The sequence below is a fragment of the Stegastes partitus genome, unplaced genomic scaffold, assembly GCF_000690725.1.
Source record: "Stegastes partitus isolate 25-593 unplaced genomic scaffold, Stegastes_partitus-1.0.2 Scaffold275, whole genome shotgun sequence".
Lineage (NCBI taxonomy): Eukaryota > Metazoa > Chordata > Actinopteri > Pomacentridae > Stegastes > Stegastes partitus.
Genome location: NW_007578006.1, coordinates 263,171 through 286,051, shown reverse-complemented (window position 1 = coordinate 286,051; position 22,881 = coordinate 263,171). Strand labels below are relative to the sequence as shown.

Here is a 22,881-nt window from a genome sequence, read left to right as displayed (position 1 = left end):
CTAATAGGATGTAATGCACAGTACAAGGCATGAAAACAATAATGTCTTGGACAGATAAAATCTGACATGTAAGGCAACAGTAGAAGTTTGTGTGTTACACATTTTGCAGAAAATGAAAAAGAAAAACACAGCGGAGGCAGATCACGGAATCATTGTCCAGCGTGTCCCCCACCTGGCCTTCATCTCCACAATGGCTGCTCTCCGCTGATTCATCCAAAGCTGCAGATCTGATGAGTGTGGGCCATTTCTGGGTCAGTGAGCAGCATGCCATACTGCTGCACTGAATAGGGAACAGTGAGAAGAGGCCATAGCTTTCAGACCCGAGGACACGCACGAACTGACTACTCACACACACGTTACACCGTCAACACATCCTGTACATCCCCCCAAAGCAGGAGCAGTTCTCACAGAGCATTTTAAATGTAAGTACTCTGCAGTCATTTACCGTTTTCTGCTTACGCTCTGTGCATTAGTTACAGTTTCATCCTCATAGTGTTGTTGCAGTGACAGTTTCCTGTTATGAAGCAGATTCATGTGCGATGGTGAAAAGTGACGCCGAAGCTGTGAGGAGGTTGTTTCACAGTTTGTTGTCTATTAATACACAAAGCTTTTTGTCAGTTAACAACTCCTCCGTGATGACATGACGAGCGAGAGGATACATCTTCTGATTTAGCCTTTAAACCCAGTTTGTTGTAACATCTGAGGCATAAGGTAAAAGTTGTGTTTGGATGTTGTGCTCAGAGTGGTATGCATCTGTGTCTTTCTTGAATATGTATCTCCGTAATTAACACTGCAAGTCAAAACTCTGTATGAGGTTCGACGACTTGAACGGCGGCTCCAGTAAAAGGCGTATTAACTCTGCTGTGATGGCAAACAGAACTCATATTAGTTTATGTTTCTTCACTGTAAAGTTACAAACAGTTTGATATCGATATATACAAAAGAATAGAAGGTTAAATAATTCATGCTCGTGCCAAAGTGAATTCTATTTGATGAGAAGGTTTTTTTTGTCTGGCTAGAAATGACATAAACAAGAGACAGAAAGACATTCTGTCAGAGATGTTATGCTGCATGAGATGCCAAATACAGTTTTGCTATAAACTAAAGTTTGGCATGAGTATCAATGATTTTGGCTTAGATGTATATATTTACAAGCTATTTGCACATAAATCTTGTGTTTTGATCTCAAATGAAAACACCTAAAGTAGTGAATCTGACAATGTAGAGTATACACCTGTTCCTATTTGTATTTGTTTAGCTTTTGTTGTTAATTTACCTGAATGTCTTCATGTATCTTCCTGCTCATTTGTTTGTAAAGTTCACCAGATTGAGAGCTGCTGAAAATCTTGTGTGCCTGAGCAGACTCGTCCAGTGATGCTTAATCTGATTCTCCTCCTCAGAAGATTTGGATTTACCTTGAAGCATTCACACAGCAGAGAGCATGAAGTCGCCCTATTTCCCGGCGAGATCGGTGCTTTTTCGTAAGGAGTCAAACGGAGTGACGTACAGAGTCCCAGCTTTGCTCTACCTGCCGAACTCCAGGTCATTTCTGGCCTTCTGTGAGGAGAGATTGAGTCCGTCCGACTCTCAGGCTCACCTGCTGGTCATGAGGAAAGGCACTTTCTACAGGAACTATGTGGAGGTCAGTGATGCTCATGAGCCCAGGACGACAGATACAAAACCTGTGATACTTAGTTTGGCACCACTGTACTACCAGAAACAAGATGATTTGTTTAAAAAACTACTTGAGTTGGGCTGCAAGGTGGCGCAGTTGGTTAGCACTGTTTCCTCACAGCAAGAGGGTCGCCGGTTCACGTCCTGATGGGGACACCAGGAGTGCGTGGAGTTTGCATGTTCTCCCCGTGCAGTGTGGGTTCTCTCCGGGTTCTCCGGCTTCCTCCCACACAGGCCAAAAACATGTTGAGGTTAATTGGTGATTCTAAATTGTCCGTAGGTGTGAGTGTGAGTGTGCTTGGTTGTCTGTCTCTAAGTGTAGCCCTGCGATGGACTGGTGACCTGTCCAGGGTGTCCCCTGCCGTCGCCCTATGTCGACTGGGATAAAAACCCAATGACCAGCAATAAAACATATGCAATGACTTTTAGCACTACATTCATTGCAACAGGTGGTATTTTCCTGAGGAACATCTCAGTATATATTGCAGTGCAAAAATGAGCATAAAGCATAAAATTAAGAAATAAAAACAATGTAGGCATAAAGTGTAGCTCGAAAAAGTATGTAATATTACAGAATGACATAGATGAAAAAAGATGAAATTCATGTCTGTACACGAAAACAAGAACCTCGTCTTTTTTTTTAAATGTTTGAAGCTTATCAGTAAAATTCACATCACCTTGTGTAATAAGAATAACATTGATTGGTAAAAACTCAGGCAAATGAAGTGATTGTAAAAGTTAGTTTTTTTTGTGTTTTTTTTCAGATTTCAAGAAGACAGTTAAAAGCCAGGAGATGCTGAGTTGTTGTTTTGTTTTTTAAGATGAGAAGATATGTATTTTGGGCAAACTGGCTGTTTTAAATGAAATGTTACAGATGTCCTTAGCCTTATTTAGTAATTTCTTGTCTCCTGTGATTTTTACCTGTTACACCACTGTCTTCTGTTTTTCTTCAGTGGGAGGACATTTGTGTTCTGGGCACTGCTTTCCTGCCGGGCCACCGCTCCATGAACCCCTGCCCGGTGTACGATGAGTTCACAGGAACCCTCTTCCTCTTCTTCATCGCTGTCCTGGGCCACACCTCAGAGTCCTACCAGCTGGTAACAGGGAAGAACGTGACCCGACTCTGCTTCATCTCCAGCACGGACGGTGGGGACACCTGGAGCACCGTCACGGACCTCACCATGAGGGTCATAGGAGACACCATCAAAGGTCAGGAACATTTGTAGAGGGAACATCCACTTTAAAACAGACTTCCACTGAGTTATTATCATTACTGCAAACATAGAAAAGTCTGTTTTGGTTAGAAATGAGAGGGATTAAAAATATGACATGTTTGTGTTTAAGATATTACATCCAGTTACAGTTTAGGTGATTACAGCTAATCTAAATATTTTTTCCTATTCTCTGCTGTTCTGGGAGTTTCCAACATTAAAATTAGAATTCCCGAAAGAGCTCAGTAATAAAAGTTGTTGAAGTATTAAGTTCTGCTGACAAAATTGTTTTTGCTTTTACCTCGCAAACTGCTGATTGGCTTTGTGTCAACAGGTCTAAAAAAATTAATTTAAACAGAACAACTAAATGGCTCAGAAATCATGCACATGCAGCCATAAGGATCTATGAACAATCCATCTACACTGTAAACCCCCCCACCCCCTTAAATTGATGCAGTTTGACTATCTAGTTTCTTCTGTCCTTCCTGGCAGAATGGGCCACGTTCGCTCTCGGCCCAGGTCACGGCATCCAGCTGAAGTCAGGTCGCCTGCTCATTCCTGCCTATGCCTACCACATCGAGTGCAAAGAGTGCTTCGGACAGCTCTGCCAGACCACTCCCCACGCCTTCTGCTTTCACAGCGACACCCACGGGAGAAGCTGGCGTTTCGGGGAGGCGGTGCCAGGTCCGGAGAGTGTGGAGTGTCAGATGGTGTCTGTGGACGAGGAGGACGGGACTAATGTATTGTACTGTAATGCGCGCAGCCCTCTGGGATACAGGGTGCAGGCCCTCAGTCTGGACGATGGAGCCGTGTTCCAGGAGGGGCAGCTGGTGCAGCGGCTGGTGGAGCCTCGAAATGGTTGTCATGGTAGTATTGTTGGATTTCCTGCCCCGTTACATCTACAGCAACGCCTTAACAATCACTTACAGCAACCTGTGCCTGGCTCTAGACACTGGACATCCTGCATGGCCAACTACAATCACACAAGTTCTGTTGCATCCACATCCATCGCAGCATCGCCTCCCTCAAGCATCTCTTCAACTCCCAATACTTTGTCACCCCATCACGATGCCACCCCAGATTTCCTCACCCCTACCTGGGTAGTATACTCCCACCCAACATGGACCACTGCACGCAAGGATCTTGGCGTGTTCCTCAGCCTTTTTCCCCGTGATCCAGACAGCTGGCGTGGCCCCTGGGTGATCTACGAGGGCCCCAGCGCCTACTCTGACCTGGCCTACTTGGAGCTGTCGCCCTCCCCTGGAGCGCCTCCCGCCGTGGCCTTCGCCTGCCTGTTCGAGTGCGGCACCAAAACGGCCTATGATGAAATTTGCTTCAGCATCTTCACCCTCTACGAGCTCATTGACAATCTGCCCCGGGACGTACGGCCGGGAAATGATGGATATAAGAGGCAGCAGAATCAGGTGCCGGAGGCAGATTGTAGACGTGACGCTCAGAGTGTTTACCAGCAGGTGCCACGTGTGAAGAAGAGGAGAAAGAAGAGCAAGTTGACAGAGATGTGCTCTGTTTCTTAAATATAGACTTCAAGCTTGTAATGCACAATTCTAATGACTGTTTTCTATATACACTCAGTAATTACTTTATTAGTTAGCACTGTACAGTTCAAATGGCATCTTCCTTTCATGATGCAATGTAATGTTCAGGTTTTGACACAGACATAGAGCTTTTGATTCAGGTGTTGCACACGACTGCAGGACTGCATTTTTTCCCACTGCATGACAGAAAGGTATCTTGCAATATAACTATGACCTCAGTGATAAAACAAATACTTGAATACACACATTTCCAATGAAAACTGAACATATATATTCATAAACATAGAATATATGATTGAGCTGCAGTGTTCAGCTTTTAAAAAAAAATCTGTACAGGTACAAGGCCTGTAAAAAGTATTCACCCCTCTTGGAAGTTTTCCCTTTAATTGCTTTTCAGCACAATTTAGTTTTTTTGGACATGAATTTACAGAAAAAATAAAGGAGACTCTTTAACGTCAAAGTGAAAACAGATTTCGACAAGGTAAGGCCAATTAATTCAAAATATGACATGTAAAATAAGCAATCTGTGCAAGAAAGAGGCTAGCGAGGGAGGCCACCAAGACCCCTATGACTCCTCTGAAGAAGTTACAACCTTTGGTGGCTAGAAGGGAAAGATTGTGCAAATAACTAGTGGTGCCTGTTCTTCACCCGTCAAAGTTTTATGAGAGAGTGGCGTAGAGATAGCCACTGATGAAAAAAGTTCATATTAAAGCTCGACTAAAGTTTGCCAGAAAGCATGTGAGAGACCCTGGAGTCAACTAGAGGAAATTCCAGAGTCTGATGAAACTAAAGCTTTTTGGCCATCAGACTAGACATGAAACATCATCACAAACACACCCTCCACACTGTGAAGCATGGTGGTGGCAGCATCATGATGTTGAGTTGCTTCAGCAGTAAGCCCGAGAGGTTTTGTAAAAGTAAAGGGTGAAATGAATGCAGCAAAATATCGGGAAATCTTTGTTTTGTTTTGTTTTTTTTAAAGACAAGGACCCAAACAATACAGCCAACACGACATAGAAATGGTTTTATGTTCTTAATTATTGAATGGCACTTGGAGAATTAGGTTTTCACGTTGACTTGAAAGTCTTCTTTTTTTTGTAAATTCTTGTCAGAGAGACCAAATTAAATTGACTATGAAAAGCAATGAAACTTCCATGGTCGGTGAAAACTCTTCAGAAGGACTGTAGACCTAATAAAGTGGCCACTGAGTGCACATCCACCGTGTTCTATCTAACTGTACACGCTGCTGACAAATGTGACTGGTCTCATGACTAATGCAGGTTTTGTAGTGTTATTTAATGGATTTTAGTTGCAGTATCTGCAACACAATGTGAGATGAAAAGCCTGTCAGTTCACTTCAGTATGTTGAGTGTCTGTTTTGATTTTGTAGAACACATAAACTGTCATTAAAATTTCCAACCCTCAAATTTTCTCCATTTACTGGGAGTATTCTTTAACTAATGGTGCTCAGAGCTGTGTAATTACTCAGTCGACAAAAACTTTATGAGCCACCGCTCAGAAGATTTTCTGCAATGTGAAGATTTTTTTGTTTGTGAATTGTATAGTTTGGAATAGTTTTTCTGGATAAGTAACCTTGAACTCTATCATTTTTAGTCATGTTTCAGGGACTAAATCAAGGAAATAAATGCCAGTTAATCGATAAAGAAAAGAATCATTCGTTGCAGCATGTGAGGGATTTAAATGGGAGCAAGTCAAAGCTATTTATTTGGAATATAAGAAACTTGTGGAGGTGGAAGAAGTGCTCTGATTTTGTACTTGCAATACGTCAGTACAGATGTGCTCTGTTTACATAAGTCAAACGAATTGGCATCAAAATACACTTAAAGTATCAAAAATAATCACTTTGGGGAATGGCATATTTCAGAATGACTTATGTTATATTACTGGATTATATTTATTGATACAGTAATGTGTTTATGATATTGTTGAAGCTTGAACAGTTGGTTTAACTACACATGTATGTAATTTAAGTTCAATGTTTAAGCTGTAATCTTACATCATAATTTATTTAATCATATTTTTCCTTGCAAAACAAAACCTGCAGTAAAGTCATTGACTATAAACTTAAAGTTTTATTCTAATTCTAATTCTATGTTGTCAAATAAATGTGGAGGAAAAAGTACAATTTTTGCTTCTCGATTGTGTTGCAGTATAAATATAAAGTACCCTAAGATGAAAATACTGTAGCAACAGACTTTAAAATTGTACTTTCCGCCACAGGAAGCTAGAGCATAATCTCAGGATCATTCCTATGAATTCAAGTGTTTATGTTCCAAGATTAAAGTCAGAGATGCTGTGCAAAACAAGACATTTGACAGTCTTTCATGTTATCAGCTGTTTTAAGAACTCCAGAACTCTGCCTTCCATTTCTTCTTCTTATCAGTTATTGTAACAAACATCTGCAGACAAAACCTCACCATGACGTCTGTCAGTACTAAATGACCTTTTGGTGAGACTGTTTTGTGAACTGCTTTTTCTAGGTCACAAAGAACGTTTAGTCTCAAAGAGAATTATGTCTTAATCATGTAATTTCATCAGCAACATCAAGTTGTTTTTCAAACCAGACCACAGCAGATTAAAACCCTTTACTTAAACATTTTATATCTACATACTCAAATCTTTCAGTATATCTTATGGGAGGATTCTGTTGTAGAAGTATGATGATCTTCAAATGTACCTACTTTTCTCATCCTCTCCTCTTGCCGTTGCATAACTTCACTCTCCAAGCACAGTCTCTAGACTCTGTAGATGTTCTGTTTGGACAACCCCAAATTTCCAGGACGTGTTTAATTTGGCTCAGTAAACGTTTTGCTCCCTTTACATTTAATCTAACACACAGCAGACCAGGCGAAGCTGCAACCCATCAAGCTTTCCGATTAATCACACCTGCAGCAGCAGCAGCTCTAATGGGATTCCTGAACTAATCATTCCTTCTTGTGAGGGTGTTGAAACATTTAGGGGCTGACAGCTTAAATGAGCTGCTTGAGAGGATATGAGGAACAGAACCAGATAAAGCGGAGCAGTTTGTTTAGCTAAGAGGAGAGAAAACAAACAGATCGTGCCAGGAAGATCTGGACAGTCTCTTCCTCTCAGCTTTCCCTCCTCCTGCTTCTTGTTGCGTAACTCCACACTGACAGGAGGGTCATTTTCCTTCCTGGACTCTCTCACAGAAGTCATTTTTGCTTTTCCCTAGCATCTGTCTCACAGCGTACGATAATGGGTTTGAGGATCGTTGCTGTTCTGGCTGTGTTAATGGGGGTAACCGGGAGCCCCAGTGGGACCGTCAGACCTGAAACTGTCTCAGTGGACATAACGGCTCATCCCAACAGCGTACCTGAGACGGCAGAGGAACCAGGACAGGTGAGAAGAATTAGCTTCTACTCAGCTGCTTTGCAAACTCAAGACTGTGCAAGAACTAATCAAGTGTTTCTGAGGGTTTGTTTGTTGTGAAATCATGAACCTGCACACTTTGAAAGGAGGATCTATGTCGTTGTTGCAATCATGATTACACCAAGATCATTTTGTACATAGTACAAAAGCCATTATAAGCTCAAGTCCAAACACAGAGCTTGCTGTAACTAAACTTTTTGTGAACACTGGCTGCAGTTTAGAGGTGAAATGCTGCTAAAATCAAGGTAATAAATATGCTTTCTGTAGAAGTCAGACATTAGGAAGGGGGAGGGCTAAACCACCAAAGAGATCAAATGTTTTGTTTGGCTCCATAAATTTAAAGTCCTGGCTGATGATGGACAGAAAACATGAGAGACAGGGTTGACGTCAAAGTCCAACAATGAACACTTGAATGGACAGTTCAGCTCTTCCACTTGTTCTTCTTTGCGGGCAGCTGTCCTGTAGCCTCTAAGTATTTGTGGACGAGTTCTTCCTGTGTGGCCGGCAGGCAGGCCTGATATCTGCTGTAGTCCATCGTGTACTCTCCTTTTCCCTGAATAAACAATGACGGAATGCGTTAGCAATTATCATGAATTACGGAAGTGCTATTCTACGAATCCTGTACAACTGTAGAACCCTGTGTAAGAGTTTATTTTCAGCTGTATTTGTCGCCCCCACTTCTCCAGTTTGACTTGTTTTAAATTTTAATCCTCTAAACAGTATCCACTATCAAGCCGACATAATCCTGCTGAGTGAACAGAGGAGCTGATCGACATATTGATTTGCTCATCTGAGTCACCTCCATTTTGTACTGTGAGAACCCAGCAGTATTATCTGAGCAGCAGAGAGTGATTTGCAGGCTTTATTTCCCCTAAATGCCTCTTCACAGGCTACATATAGAGTGGAGGCTGCACCGACAGACTGAAAGGAAAAGTAAAAACACTACTCAAGGCTGGAAAAATACTACAAATTCCAGCTTTTTTTCAGATAATTTGCCAGAATGAAATATTAAGTACCACACCTTTCAAACTTAGACACTGAAGGCTAACCGGGATCTGGCCATTAAGCATTTTCAAGGTTGAACTTACTTCAGTACAGGAGCGTAGTTCGGTAGCGTAGCCGAACATGTCGTTTAGTGGAACCTGTTGGAAGAAACAAGATGGAATTAATGAAATACCAAAGCTGGTAAAGAAAGATAAAATTTGGGAGCTATATATGTGACAAATGTACAAACTGGACTCACATCAGCATACAGAGTGAAGTATCCTTCAGCTCCATCCTGTCCTGTGATGACTCCGTGGCGACGGTTTACTCCTGCAATGACGACTCCTTGAAACTCCTGAGGTGCTACGATTTCCACCGACATGATCGGCTCCAGGATGACTACGTTGGCTTTCTCCATAGCTGTGGAACAAACAACAAAAACAGCGAACGTACGTTAAAAAAAAAAAAAGGCAGAAGAAGCAGCTTTGGATGAAATGAAATGAGGAAACAGGAGGTCAGAGTGCAAACATCTGATCCTCACCTTGTTTAACAGCGCCCTCTCCTGCACGAATGAAGGAAATCTCGTTTGAGTCGACCATGTGGTTCGCTCCGTCCTCCAAGAGGAATCTGACTCCTGAGATCTTGTGTCCACTCAGCGGTCCCTTCTCACAGGCCTCTTTGAAGCCCTGTTGCATGATGGGAAGAAACAGGCAAAATGAAGAACTGAGGAAGCTCAGTTTTAAAACACAAGCTGCTTTTACTTTGTGTTTCCTAACATAGCTGATCGTGGTCACATTAAATTGAGAAATGTTCCAGGTTGCAAATACCCTTTCAACAGCTGGCACAAACTGCTTTGGGACGTTGGTTCCAACAGTCTGGTCTTCAAACTCCAGCTTGGTGTAATGCTCAGGCTCAAGAGGCTCGAGGACCCCGATGACTTTACCGTACTGCCCTGAGCCGCCTGACTGCTTCTTGTGGGTGAAGTCAAACCTACAGATAAAAGGGGCAAAGCATCCACATATTGAAGCAGGGTGATGAAGGGTCTCCACTGCATCTCTAAACAGCTCTGGTAGTAAAGCTGAATAAGGCAAACATAATCACTCAATTATAACAAGCACGCACTCCTCAGAAAACACTAATATACTGTAACGGCAAACAAAAATACAATTCTCATCTTTTATGATTATTTGGAATTTAAGTTCAACTTTCTAAGTATAAGATGTATTAATACTCCATTATAAATGATTTTTGTGCATCTTTAGGAAGAAACCTCCATTTGTTATGTCTTTCTAAGAGTACATCACTTCCCACAAAACCAAATCACAAATTCAGCAACAGAAGAACAAAATTCTAAGTGTATCTTTAATATGTTTAGTGTTTGAAGCTAAAAACTGTTTTATATTCTTCTGCTGTAAGATTTTCCAGGCGCAGCTGAAATGAAGGGTGTAAAGCAGAATTTATGACGGCACAGCTGGTTACGCAAGTGTGATGTAGAAAACCGAAGCTTACATTACACTAAAAATCTACTTTGTTGTAATTTCGGACCACCTAGTTAGTCATCGTTTAAAAGAACAAATATTTGCACATTTGCAGATTTTGGATTTTTCAATGAGGAGCAGCTGTCATGTTTAAGAATTTCTTAACAGGTAGTCGAGCTTTTGTTGGAGGTGATCTTTAAATAAAAAGTTAGTTTGTGTAATTACACGACTAAATAGTTTGATTGTAGTTGAAACTGCATTTCTGCAGCACCAACCCTGTTTCATGTGTTACCTACAAACATTTGTAAAGATCTATTTACTTGCATTGTAAGTTCTGTATAACAGTTTGAAGCAGAGAGCGTATGGGGAAACAGAAAAGGGTTCTGCCTCTTTAAAAAAGGGGCCGGCCTCAAAGAGCTCTGCTGTCAAAGGAAGTGGGAAGTAACCTTTCCATGTGCATGACGGGCAGCTGACTCGGATCACCGAACACATAAAACTTTCCACCTGCCAAGTAGTCGGCAGGGAGCCTCAACATTCCAGTTACAGGCAAGATCTGACTCCCTTATTTACTTCACTGTTCATCACATTTTCCAGCTGTACATGTCTTCACCTTGTGCTTAAATATCTGCTTTCCTTTCCACTTTGTTCACTGGATGTTCCCCTTGTGGCTGAGACTTTACCTATCTGGAGACAAAAGCCCCACCCTGAGTCCAAAGTCCCTAAGGGTCTGGAAGCCCATCCCTGCTCAGTACGGGAGCGTCTGTTCTCACTTTCTCCATTATTTTTGCCCTCTTTGTGCACAGAACGTAGAACTAGGAGAAGAGGAGGCAGAGGAGGATGTGATGGCAACTGGTGAGCTGAATCCCAATCACTACCCTGCTCAGAGAGCAGCTAAGGTGGTGCAACACTACCTCACCACCCGCTACGGATCCCCATACAGGCTGTTTGGACTGCAGAGGGTCCACAGTGGAAACGCTGAGGTCAGATCAAGTTCACTACTGCAACCAGACGCCAATTTTTATAGCTGGTTCAAACACAGACTAGTGACGGGACACAAGTTCTCACTATGGCTTTTCTTTCTCTTTTAGGATGTAGCAGACACTGGAAGAAAGTACCAGCTGGAGATCTCAGTGCACGAGATCATCAGCAATGTAGGATATGTTTTATTCTGTTTCTTTAAATGACAAAATCCACAGAGAGGACTCATTAGAGTAGCTTATTTCATACATCCAGCAGCTTTTACAACTGTGGTTTATTGTAGATTTGATTTAGTTTCTAAATGAGTTGTATTTTATGGGCCAGAACCATGAAAATTGAATAAAATGACTTTTTTTTCCCCCTCCCTTCCCTTAAATCCGATAATTTCAAGTAATTTTATTGCTTTTGGAGCTTTAATGTTCATTTGGGAGAAATAGAGATAAATATAATTATGTTTAATTAGCTTCACCCACCCTCAGCATTTTAGAAAGTAATTGCACGATGCTCATGGAAAAACGCAGTAATCTAAGGTATGAGTTTTAGCTTTAAGTACACATTTGGATAATCTCTGGCTTTACAGTGAGCAGGTCGAACCAGGCTCGACAACAATAACTACACTGGAGGCTCACATTAGTATGATTAACTGTGCTGCAATCTTGACTCACTGGCTGTCATGGTAACATCTGGACTACGCCTTTGCTCTTTTTTTTTTTCTTATCAAACCTGATTTTCCTTCCATTTTCTCTCTTTTTTTTTGACCCCTGTCCCTCTTGTTGCCTGGTTTACCTCATCCAGACTACACAGAAATGCTCTGCAGAGGTTTTCTTCCCACGTGGAGAGAAGCAACAATCACCCCAAGTCCAGGTTTCATGTGAGGAGCTTCTTAATATCAGCACTAAAGCTCAAGAAGAAGCCCTGTACCAACAGTACAAGATGAACCAAAGCCTTCTGTCAGCGCAGAATTTACCTGGTAGGTCCAATAAATCAGCCTCTGCATAATAATCCACACATATTGCACATCATCTGCTTTTAGGCGTTTCAAAACTATTAGTCTTGTGGTGTTTGAGGAAACTTAGCGTTCCTCTTAGTCATGATACAACACAAACTACTGTCTTCATTTGAAGCCCTCCTGTACATCATGTATGTTTACAACATGGTATGTGTGGCATAATGGAGGCCTGTGCTAACTTCCTGCAGACAGCCACGGCCACATTGAGCCTGACATGAAGCCTCTCTGGCACCTCGGCATTGTGGCCTCCAGCTTCGTCATGCTGAAGGAATCCACTGAAAACACTCTGTACAACATGGCTCAGGTGTCAAACATCACACAGCTGGTAGGTACCCCATTATATCACATTATATTATTAGAAGTAAGGTTAATAGTTTGATCAATTTGCAGCAATACTGGAAACAGAATTGTTGCATAAAGCCAAATGTGCACATTATTGTTATTTTGCAGTGCAAGGAAAATAAAGTCAAGTGTATCTACATAAAACAGGATAATTCTTCATTAGGCCCTCTGAATCCCCAAACCCACACGCAGGTTTAAAAAGTGTGTTGTTTTCTTTTTTTTTTTTTTAAAGCACCAAAATTACACCATTTAACTAAACAAGAAACTGTAAATTTAGAAGGAAAAAAAAGCATTGGATTTTGAATTTTTTGACTGTCCTTGCTCTAGTTAGGGTTAAAGGGCCGTTCTGTCTGGATAATTATCCAAATTTTGGCTCAAAATCATGATTTTTGCTCAATCATTTTGTTCTACACATCACATTTAAAAATACACCAGTTTAGGTGTGACAGTCATGTGACTAATTCTTCTGCTTTCAGGAACTAGTGAAAAATGTTAAATATGTTGATTTCTTCTTTTTTTCTCTCTAAAATATATAATCTAAATAAAATTAGTTTTGTATTTCTGATTTTTAAATTTATTGCATGTTAATTGTATCATACTGCTCAAAAGACATTTTTGAGATCCTCTACTTCTATCAGTGGTTGTGCTGTTTCCATAAAGGTGCAAGACTCCTGTCATAAAAGTAAGACAGGAGCAATAAACTCTAAGAAACTGCTTGGGTTCCGGAGGGTTAAAGGGCACAATGCATGATTAATGTGCAGCACAATGTCTGCTTCAGTGTGTGTGATCCACATTCACCTGCAAACGGTGCACACTAAAGAAGAAACCCCTCCGCATGGCCATGTCTGCACAAGCTGTTAAATGTGTTCTGGATTTCATATGCAGTCCCTCATCAAGCATACAAGGCAGGGTTCACTGTATAAACACTTCGACAGGAAGTTGAGGATTAAGTGTGTAACATTTGTTCTGGACTCATTTTCTGTCTGCTGCAGGCAACTGAGAACGACCAGCTGAAGTTCGAATGTCACACACTGCTGCATGACATGGTGTCCCAGGTAAGCAATTATTATTACAAACTTCTTAAAACGCTTAAAAATGGTTGAAAATCAAGATCTGCAGCTGACACTTGTTTTCATGATTATCTTGAATGAATATTAATACAGTCTATAAAATGCCTGATTGACTGACTACCACAACGAACATATATCCAAAGTTTTGCCTTTTTTCTTCATAAGACTTATAAAAAACTAAGGGAAATCCCCATTTGACCATCGAGTAATTATTTTAAACTGAATCAAAATCTGATTTACAACATTGACAAAAAATAGAAGGAATGTTTTCTGTATTTTCTTCAATAAAAAAACTAAACAAATTCCTTTTTCAAAATGGCTCATTTAGAAAAAGAGCTAATAATGTCAGCATTGACTGAATCTTACACTAAATAATCTACTTTTATGCTAAACCATACAGCACTATGTGAGGTACAGTTTTACATCCTGTTATCTCATTTTATTTGAACAATTTTGATACTGTTGCAGGAAATCCTCCCCTGGAAGCTGCTGTTCACCTGGTCTGCTGCAGAGGGAGTTAAAGTGCTGCAGATGGAGCAGCTGCCTCACTGTCACAGTTGTGAAAAACCTCCCAACACAGACTAAACTGCTGGCACTCCTCACACTGCTATTTCAACCAAAAACCACATCACGATGTTCGCATCTTGTATTCGAATATTGGAGCATGTGTTTACGATGACGCTGCAAGTGCTAAGCCAAGATTTGCTGCTGATTCTGGCAGCAAAAATCTAAATAAATACTGAGGAGTGGAGTTTTACTTCAGAAATTGTATCAAGCCTTCATTTATATAAGGAAATGATATCCTGAAATTGTGCTGTATTTTTGTTTTCTGGTGTATTTTAGCCTAAATAAACGATTTAAACAGACTAACTAGTGTCTTGTGTTTGTGTGTGAAAGTAGATCAGGACTTACGGTACAGGACTGGTGACTGTCTCTCTGAAAGCCACTTTGGGTTTCCCCATCACACAGGGACAGTTGTATTCCCTCTCCATCCTCTAATGCAACAAACCGAACCAAAAAAAGAGGAAAAGCAACAGAAACATACAATAGGTCAGATGTGTTACAACTTAAAACTGACATTCACTGTGTGTGTCTGATTTACGGAGGTTTGCTGTCAGATGGAACTCAGTGGTTTGTGATGCAGCAACATCAGCTATTTACAATAATTAGGAATAATAATGAACTCTTGTAGCCATGCTGGTGAATGCATTTAAGAAGAAACCAATATGGCAAAATAAGTGCATTATATATTTGGGGAAGAAACATTGCCTTTCAAATGTGACCAACACCTACTATAGACCAAATACCATTGAGTAAACTGTATGTGGAAGAGCTACAGGTGGCAGCTCCAAACCTCAACCAATCCAAATTAAGCCTTTTTCAGACATGCACTGCTTTCTGTCAATCGAACAGCATCTGAATGTGCCAGCTTCATGTGCGAGTGAGCTGGTCTGAACTGCCTGCAGTCACGTTAAAAGATGAGCAGATCTGACAAGGCTTTGGTTGTTACTATCTATACATAGTTGTTGGAATGCGTCCATGTGCACAATAATTAGGCTTCAACTGCAAATATCCTGCTGTTAGACGGTGAAACTGAAAAATCTCTTCAATTAAAAAAACGGAAATGAAGTGGATCTGACTTTTACAATACGATAAAACACATTCCGACAGCTGTGATGGAGCTCAGGACTCAACATGAGTGCAGTAGCTAGAAATGTACTGTATCTTATAAAGTGTAACTCTGTGTTTAACAGGTGACATATCTGTATTTCAGAAAATCCGATAATGCAATTTCCTGTTAGATCTATGTTAAGCTTGCTACTAGTTCTCGGTTCAGTCTTTTGTTAATTAGTAGCTCTTGGAACCTTCATGTCCAGTCCAACCTCGAGTCGATGGCAAATACTGCACTAGAACCATGACTTTCTCCTTCACTGCATTTGTCTGAGTGAAGCTGTGAGAAATATAAATGAAAAGTGACCTCAGTCTGCCGTCACTTTAACAGACCGATGAAGCAGCAATATTAAAGCGACATTGCTGAAACAAAGAATACATACACATTGTTTTTGGATTAAATGTCCCATCAGCGCACCAAAGTTGCAGGTTGTAATTAACATGCTGTTTAGTCTGTGGCTCTGTAACACGGTACCTGGGAGTAGATTTCCAGATGCAGCTCGCCCATCCCTGAGATGATGGTTTCTTTGCTCTCTGTGTCAAAGTGCACTCTAAATGTAGGATCTTCCCTGGTGAACCGGTTGATACCTTTGGAGAATTTATCCTGGTCATTCTGGTGGATTCAACACAAGATAATAGAAGAAAAGAGTTGAGAGATGCATTTAAGACTCTAGATTTCCAGTTCTTACAGATAAATTAAATGTTTTCACCTTATTGGTAGGCTTCATGGACATAGAAATGACAGGCTCTGGGATGTGAATAGACTCCTATGGGACCAAAATGATAACAGATGAACACAAATGTACCTTATAACTTAGAGAAAGGTAAAACCATTTTAAAATAATGCTCTCTCACAGGGTCTTTAGCCCTGTGAAAACACTTAAGCTACTCACCATGGATAGGTTAGTGCTAGTCTTGGATGTAAAAGTGTCTCCACTTGCACAGTCAATCCCGAACAGAGCGCAGATATCTCCTGCATAAACCTCATCCACATCCTTACAAAGCAGGAATGGAAAGGAGAAAAACAAATAATGCGTTTTTAGTAATCATAGTATGAGTGACTATTAAACGGTTGTTGTTTTGCTGCAAGACAAATGGAAACATGTTATTTTGGTGCTGCAGGGGATGTGGTTGTTATCTACACACTTGATTAAATCCAAAAGAGGAACCTAACCATTCTGACCAGTCATGTTGCTCTGCTGCTTAAACTGCAAACCACAGATGGAAAACTGAGACCTCTGACGGCCTGCTGACGTGTGCTGATCTGTTCTCACCTCCATCTGGTCAGCATGGAGACGCACAAGCCTCTGAACTCTGACTTTCTTGCTTGTGCGTGTGTTGTAGATGTACTCTCCCTTCTTCAGACAGCCCTGGTACACTCGTATGTATGTCAGCTGACCAAACCTCCCGGCCTGTTAAAGAGAAAGACCGTATGAAACAACAAAGGATGATTCATCAAGACCTTCCTGTTCTACAAAAGTGCAGAAATACAAACGAGTGTGAGGACATAGGAAGAAGTTGACCTTTTTTTTTTTTCAAAGTGTCTTACCTCCAGTTTGAAGGCCAGACCAACATAAGGGTTTGTAGAGTCTCTTGTGGGGTCCATTTCAATCTTTGATGAGTCTGCAGAATCTCTACAAAGTAAAAACAAAAAACAACAACTAAAAATTCATGGATATTAATGGACAAAATTCTTCAAGAGAGAAAATTATTTAAAAAAATAAGTCTTATATTCATTTTTTAATCAGCTGTTACAGGTTCAGGAGACCTTGCATGCAAGTTGACAACCCTAATCCACACTCACTCATCATTGAGGATGGCATAGTTTTTGACTTCACAGGGGTTCGGCAAGTAATCCAGAACAGCGTTCAACAGAGGCTGAACACCTTTGTTCTTCAGTGCTGTGCCCACCAACACTGGGGTGAAGAGACGCTCCACTGTGGCCCTGCGGATTGCAGCCTGCAAGACAGCAAAGTGAAAAATGATTGAGACTGACTGTTTCTATCCTTCATTGACGTAAAAGGTTCACGGGCTAATTTAGATGTGCAGTTTTTATCACAAAACAGGTCAAAACTGGATATCCAAGAGGTCTTATTTGGCTGTAGCATGATGATGTTCAGCACTTTGGTTCAAACTGAAATGTCTGAGAAACTATTGGATGGATGGACATCTTAGATTTGGTCGATTGGTTGACATTTTAGGTTTATAATGACATGTCCTCAAGAGCCCATATTGGGCACATTTACAGGTGTTTAATTTTATTTTGTATAAGAACTTATTTACGTGATTTAATGGTTAAAAAAAAAAAGAAAACACATTATTTTTCTCACACTGTAAACTGCAGCAGCAGCTTTTCTCATCCTTAGTTTAAACTTCTCTGTTTTGACTCCTGTCTCTTAAAGGCCTGTCCTGAAAAGCCCCGTCTGTAGTGATTAGTCAGCTGGCCTGATGAAAGCAAGGCAACTTTGGAGAAGTATTTTCTGTGGGTGAGAACAACTCCCTTTTACGTGGACTTTGTACTTTTAAAGTTTGATGACCTTTAAAAGCATAATATGGGCTCTCGACCAAGCATCTGATGGATTTCCATGAAATTTAGCACAGATATGCATCTTGTCCAAATGATGAATTCTACTGACTTTACCTCATGCACCAAGTAATATGTTTCAAGTAATATGTGGATTACCATTTAGTATGTAGACACATGTACATTGCATCTGGATGAAATGTAATAAGTGATTCAGTAACTTTTTATTTTAGCACCTTTTTCATGGCAAAATGTTAATTTTTCCAATACTTTGATTGATGTACAACTAATCACCTTTCCCTCAGCCTCAGCTGCACTTTGTGTTTGGCGCTAATTTGTTGTTGTTGGCATTTCACTCAAAAGATTGCTGTGCTGAAACTAGAGCCCCACAGTGTTGCTAACTTTTGACCTTGTTTACTCATGCTGACAAGTTGTGGTGGAATTAGTTATTTTAAAACTGAGTGATATATTAGCATGACTGAGCTTCCTGTTTTCATTTTAAGAACTTCTTTTAAATTGCCCACATTCATTTTCAGGACCATTTGAGGCCTTTTTACAGTTTTCTGAAATCCCTCAGATTTCACACATTAATACACGTGTCCTCTCTCTTTTCAGGCACAAACCTTCAGGTCGTCCTTGGTTGGAATCTTTTCTTCCAGGAACATCTCTCCCAAGATTTCATCAGCATTAGCGACACACTCCACCAGTTCCTCCCTCCGCTCTTCAGCCTCAGCACGAAAATCTGCTGGGATCTCATCATAGCGGATATTTTGCCTGCAGGAGGCAGAAACAGTTTGAATCCATTTTATGTGGCTCAGATTAAGAAAGAAGTTTGGTATTAACACTTAATCCCTTAATGGTTTTCTCATTGACACCTGCAGGTCTTTTAATTCTGCTGTAGCTAAGCTGTCTTCAGTCCGTCTCATTTATGGTTCAGTGCAAATAAGAACAACCCTGTGCATCCCTTACCCGAATGGCCCTTCAAAATACATGCTCCGCTCCTCTACAAGGTCAATGATGCCGCGCATGTTCCCCTCCAGGCCAATGGGGATGTTCACAAAGGCTGCATTATGATTCAGTTTGGATCTAAAGAGAAAGAGTCAAAACCCATTTAAATGAGAGAGAAACATACAGAAAGGAAAATCACGACTTCTTACAAAACTGATTTCATGTCCACTAGTGAACACTGCCTAAAGAAGCAATGCCAGCATTGGGTTTGTTACTGTTGTAATCACAGAAGCTGCATGAAGCTGAATCCAGTCTATTACTTTATTCACATTATATTGTGTCTATTTCTGTTATTTGATTTATTGCACACACAAAACAATTAAGAAACATTTGGAAAAATGCATATTGGATACATATAGAATTACAATGTCAATATTATTAGAGAAAGGCCTCACTGATCATGCAAATAGACGATGATGATTTTAATCTATGCTGCAATCTGACCTGGGATTTTTATTTAAATACTGTAATATAGTATAAATACAGTTCCTGGTGACTAACATGACAAACATCATCAACATACAGGTAAAACAAGAGAAACACCTTTATTTATGTAGCGCTGCTCCCATCCTACTCTTTGCCTGTAGATATTTTGCTTCATAAAAGTTTGATGACTCAAACATTTGTGTTAAAAGGTGAGTTCCAGTGACAGACAGTGTGTGAGATCTCTTGTTTTTTTCCATTCAAGTTGGGAGTTGTACATTAGTCATCATTATCAGCTAGAAGCCCCATTGTTCAGATATTGTTAAATTATCGCTACCGAGGCCTCAAGTAGAAAAAAAAATACTATGATGTCTGCTTTGGTTATGTGTAACTGACCAGAAGCACTTTAGCAAGCATGCACGGACACATATGTTTAAAACTGTACCTCAACTGCTGCAGCGCTCTGTTGGGGTTGGCGCCCATTCGGTCTAGCTTGTTGATGAAGGTGAGGAAGGGGACGTTGTAGCGTTTCATCTGTCTGTTCACTGTCATGGTTTGACACTGGACGCCTCCCACTGCACACAGAACTAACACGGCTCCGTCCAGCACACGCAGCGCTCGCTCCACTTCAATAGTAAAGTCCACGTGACCTGGGAAATAGGTAGGGGTCGGACATATTTAGAACCACAGTACTGTAAATGTGGTTACGTAATGTTTTTGACTTGTGAAACCACTACTGTCCTGATCTGTTAAAGACTCTGCATGTCTGTGTCTCGGCAAGCACAGATGTACACAATTATATTCACTGTTACAGCATGTTTAGGATACTATAGCAGTAAAGGGTTGACAGAAAATGACGAGACAGAGCAGACAAGTTGTGGCTCAGTGGTGAGAACCAACAAGATGCTTAAATCTCTGCAGCGTTTTTATATTTAGTTTTATTTGAGAAGTTGATGTATTTAACTGCTGCTGCATACAGAAGTATGCAATATGCATTGCAATTTGAACAGCTGAGGGGCCAGAGGCATTGAATTAAAAGACATAAAATCCTACTTTATTCTTTGTTTTGCCCAAGGCCCTATATTCTATGTGTTAGTTTGTTTTAAATAAACAACCGAAAGACACTACAAAGCTATAAAGACTAAAGTTTTCATTCTTAAGTCAGACTCCATGAGTTATTACCTCAAGCAGTTTCTATGGCAAACTGACCAGCATTCGCTTGTTTGAGAACATACACCACTACAGCACACAATTAACTGATATTAGAGAGGCACTGAAAGGGCGCTTCACTGATTTTACACAGGATTAGTTAACTCATCATGACTAAAACTGCTCAGCCTGTGAAAACCACCATAGTGAGTCTGAAAATCAACCCCGGCAATGTCATGAGGGGTACAAATCAGTAGCAGAGAGCCTTTGGTACAAATTGAGATAATTTGATTTGAGGGAAAATTACATTTTCCAGGCAGAGAGGGTCTAATTATTACAAAGAAGCACTGTGGGAAATGCAGCTTCTAAAAGTTTGGAGTTGGACCCAAGTTAAGGACTGAATGTCAGTATATAGCTGCCTCTCCTGCTTCAGTTTTGACCATTTATTCTTCAGACTGTCAGTCACCAAATTTTATGAAAGTGCTTTAAGGTGGCTCTGCTTTATTATCCTGTCATAGATAAATCGATGTTAGAGCCTGACTGATACTGGATTTTTGTCGTCAATGCTGATCGCTATTTTAGGAAGTGAAACATTTTGATATTGATATATGTTAGAAATATATTGCAAAGACGTAATGGTGGAATAAGTGTTTCTTGATTTTCCAGCACCATTTTCACAAACTGGGGCTGCAAGGTGGATCGGTGGTTAGCACTGTTGCCTCGCAGCAAGAAGGTCGCCAGTTCACATCCTGGTGAGGACACCCGGGATCTTTCTGCGTGGAGTTTGCATGTTCTCCCCGTGCAGCGAGGGTTCTCTCCGGGTTCTCCGGCTTCCTCCCACACAGTCCAAAAACATGTTGAGGTTAATTGATGATTCTAAATTGTCCGTAGGTGTGAATGTGAGTGTGCTTGGTTGTCTGTCTCTCTGTGTAGCCCTGTGATAGACTGGTGACTTGTCCAGGGTGTCCCCTGCCTTCGTCCTGAGTCAGCTGGGATAGGCTCCAGCCCCCCACGACCCTAGTGAGGATTAAGCGGCATATAGATAATGGATGGATGGATTTTCACAAACTAGCTAACAATTTATCATGAAGACAAAGGCTGACTCCACACCATTGTCTGTTCAGCTGTAATAGATACTCTGCTACATGTGCTGTAGGCAGTGTTGTGAGCTGGAGGTGCACAGCCAAACAAACTATCTGATGACATTGTTTCTAAATGACCCCAATTTTGGGAATTGGCACAAAATGGTCACCATATACACTGATGCTGATATATCCGTACCAATATATCAGTCGGGCTTTACATTGCACCCAAAGTAACGATATGGGTTTATAAAAACCTACATTTTGCCCCTAACCGCCCAGCTCAAGTACAGCATTTAGTACCTGGGGTGTCAATGATGTTAATGTTGTGATCCTTCCACACGGTGTATGTAGCAGCAGACTGGATGGTGATGCCTCTCTGTCTCTCCAGCTCCATAGAGTCCATAGTGGCTCCAACACCATCCTTCCCCTTCACCTGCAGACCACAGGGGGGAGAAAGACAGCACATGAAGACACACTTGCAAACCTCACCTGAATGAATGAAAATACAAACACAGTCCACCTGAGCGCTCACCTCGTGAATCTCGGCTATCCTGCCGGTGTAGTAGAGGACACGCTCGGTCAGGGTGGTCTTCCCCGAGTCGATATGAGCCGAGATACCGATGTTGCGGATCCTCTCGTTGGGGAAAACACCGGAGGAGCACGTCCGGCAGCTGTTGATGAGCACCTGAGGATATGAGACAGGGGAAGGTCAATATTCAAACTGTTCTCTGTCTGTTTACCGATTGTGAAACGCAGATGAATGATGGTGGACAGCTTGGCAGGTCATAAAGAGGTTCAGAGTCAGGTTAGCTAATGTTACCTTTTTAAGTGTGACGCTTCCCGGCGCCAGAAGATGTGTTTTGGCCAAAGACAGACCCGCTTTCAGTACCCTCATCTTGACAACAGCTTATTGAGCACAGGGTGGTCGTACTGCTGCTTTTACACGACCCCGACACACCGGTGAATGTCACGCCGGAGCTCCGCTGGTGCCTGGTTGTGAAACACGACTTCCGCACTACGGAAAGCCAGAGGTCCCAAAAGTACTAACATTCGCGTTTACTTTGAAACGCTGAAAGCAAGCAAGCAAAGGGAGAAAAACATGATTTAACAGAGACGTGGATCTTTATTTGTTCTTTCGTTTAATAAAAAAGGTAATACATTACAGCACAACTTCCAAATGACTGTTCTAAAACACATAAAAAAAAACCCCAAAAACGAATGCGGCTTTCAAGTGCTTTGAGAGAACGCCAACTGCGAGTTTAATACTGAATAAAAAAGTACATAAAAATAAAAAGTATAAAATGCACG

The 22,881-nt window shown here is 41.1% G+C and overlaps 3 protein-coding genes across 3 annotated transcripts; 2 read left to right on the top strand and 1 right to left on the bottom strand.

The window, feature by feature from the left end:
• The first annotated feature begins 1,441 nt into the window (after positions 1-1,441).
• On the top strand, positions 1,442-4,420 carry neu4 (sialidase 4). Its single transcript, XM_008282533.1, has 3 exons — positions 1,442-1,642; positions 2,628-2,883; positions 3,378-4,420. The coding sequence occupies exons 1-3, from the start codon at positions 1,442-1,444 to the stop codon at positions 4,418-4,420; spliced, it is 1,500 nt and encodes a 499-aa protein (XP_008280755.1).
• A 2,327-nt stretch (positions 4,421-6,747) lies between these two features.
• Positions 6,748-14,580, top strand: lxn (latexin). The gene is made up of 7 exons (XM_008282530.1): positions 6,748-7,822; positions 11,118-11,294; positions 11,403-11,465; positions 12,088-12,262; positions 12,490-12,626; positions 13,636-13,698; positions 14,182-14,580. Exons 1-7 carry the CDS (start codon positions 7,679-7,681, stop codon positions 14,296-14,298), a joined length of 876 nt encoding a protein of 291 aa, XP_008280752.1. The 5' UTR covers positions 6,748-7,678; the 3' UTR covers positions 14,299-14,580.
• gfm1 (G elongation factor, mitochondrial 1) lies at positions 7,931-22,569 on the bottom strand. Its single transcript, XM_008282531.1, has 18 exons — positions 22,394-22,569; positions 22,106-22,258; positions 21,874-22,006; positions 19,785-19,989; positions 18,878-18,994; positions 18,532-18,682; positions 17,189-17,343; positions 16,934-17,018; positions 16,659-16,796; positions 16,278-16,379; positions 16,095-16,151; positions 15,860-15,997; positions 14,626-14,708; positions 9,664-9,826; positions 9,378-9,522; positions 9,096-9,256; positions 8,941-8,994; positions 7,931-8,405 (listed from the first exon to the last, which is right to left on the bottom strand). The coding sequence occupies exons 1-18, from the start codon at positions 22,466-22,468 to the stop codon at positions 8,274-8,276; spliced, it is 2,247 nt and encodes a 748-aa protein (XP_008280753.1). The 5' UTR covers positions 22,469-22,569; the 3' UTR covers positions 7,931-8,273.
• Positions 22,570-22,881: the final 312 nt, after the last annotated feature.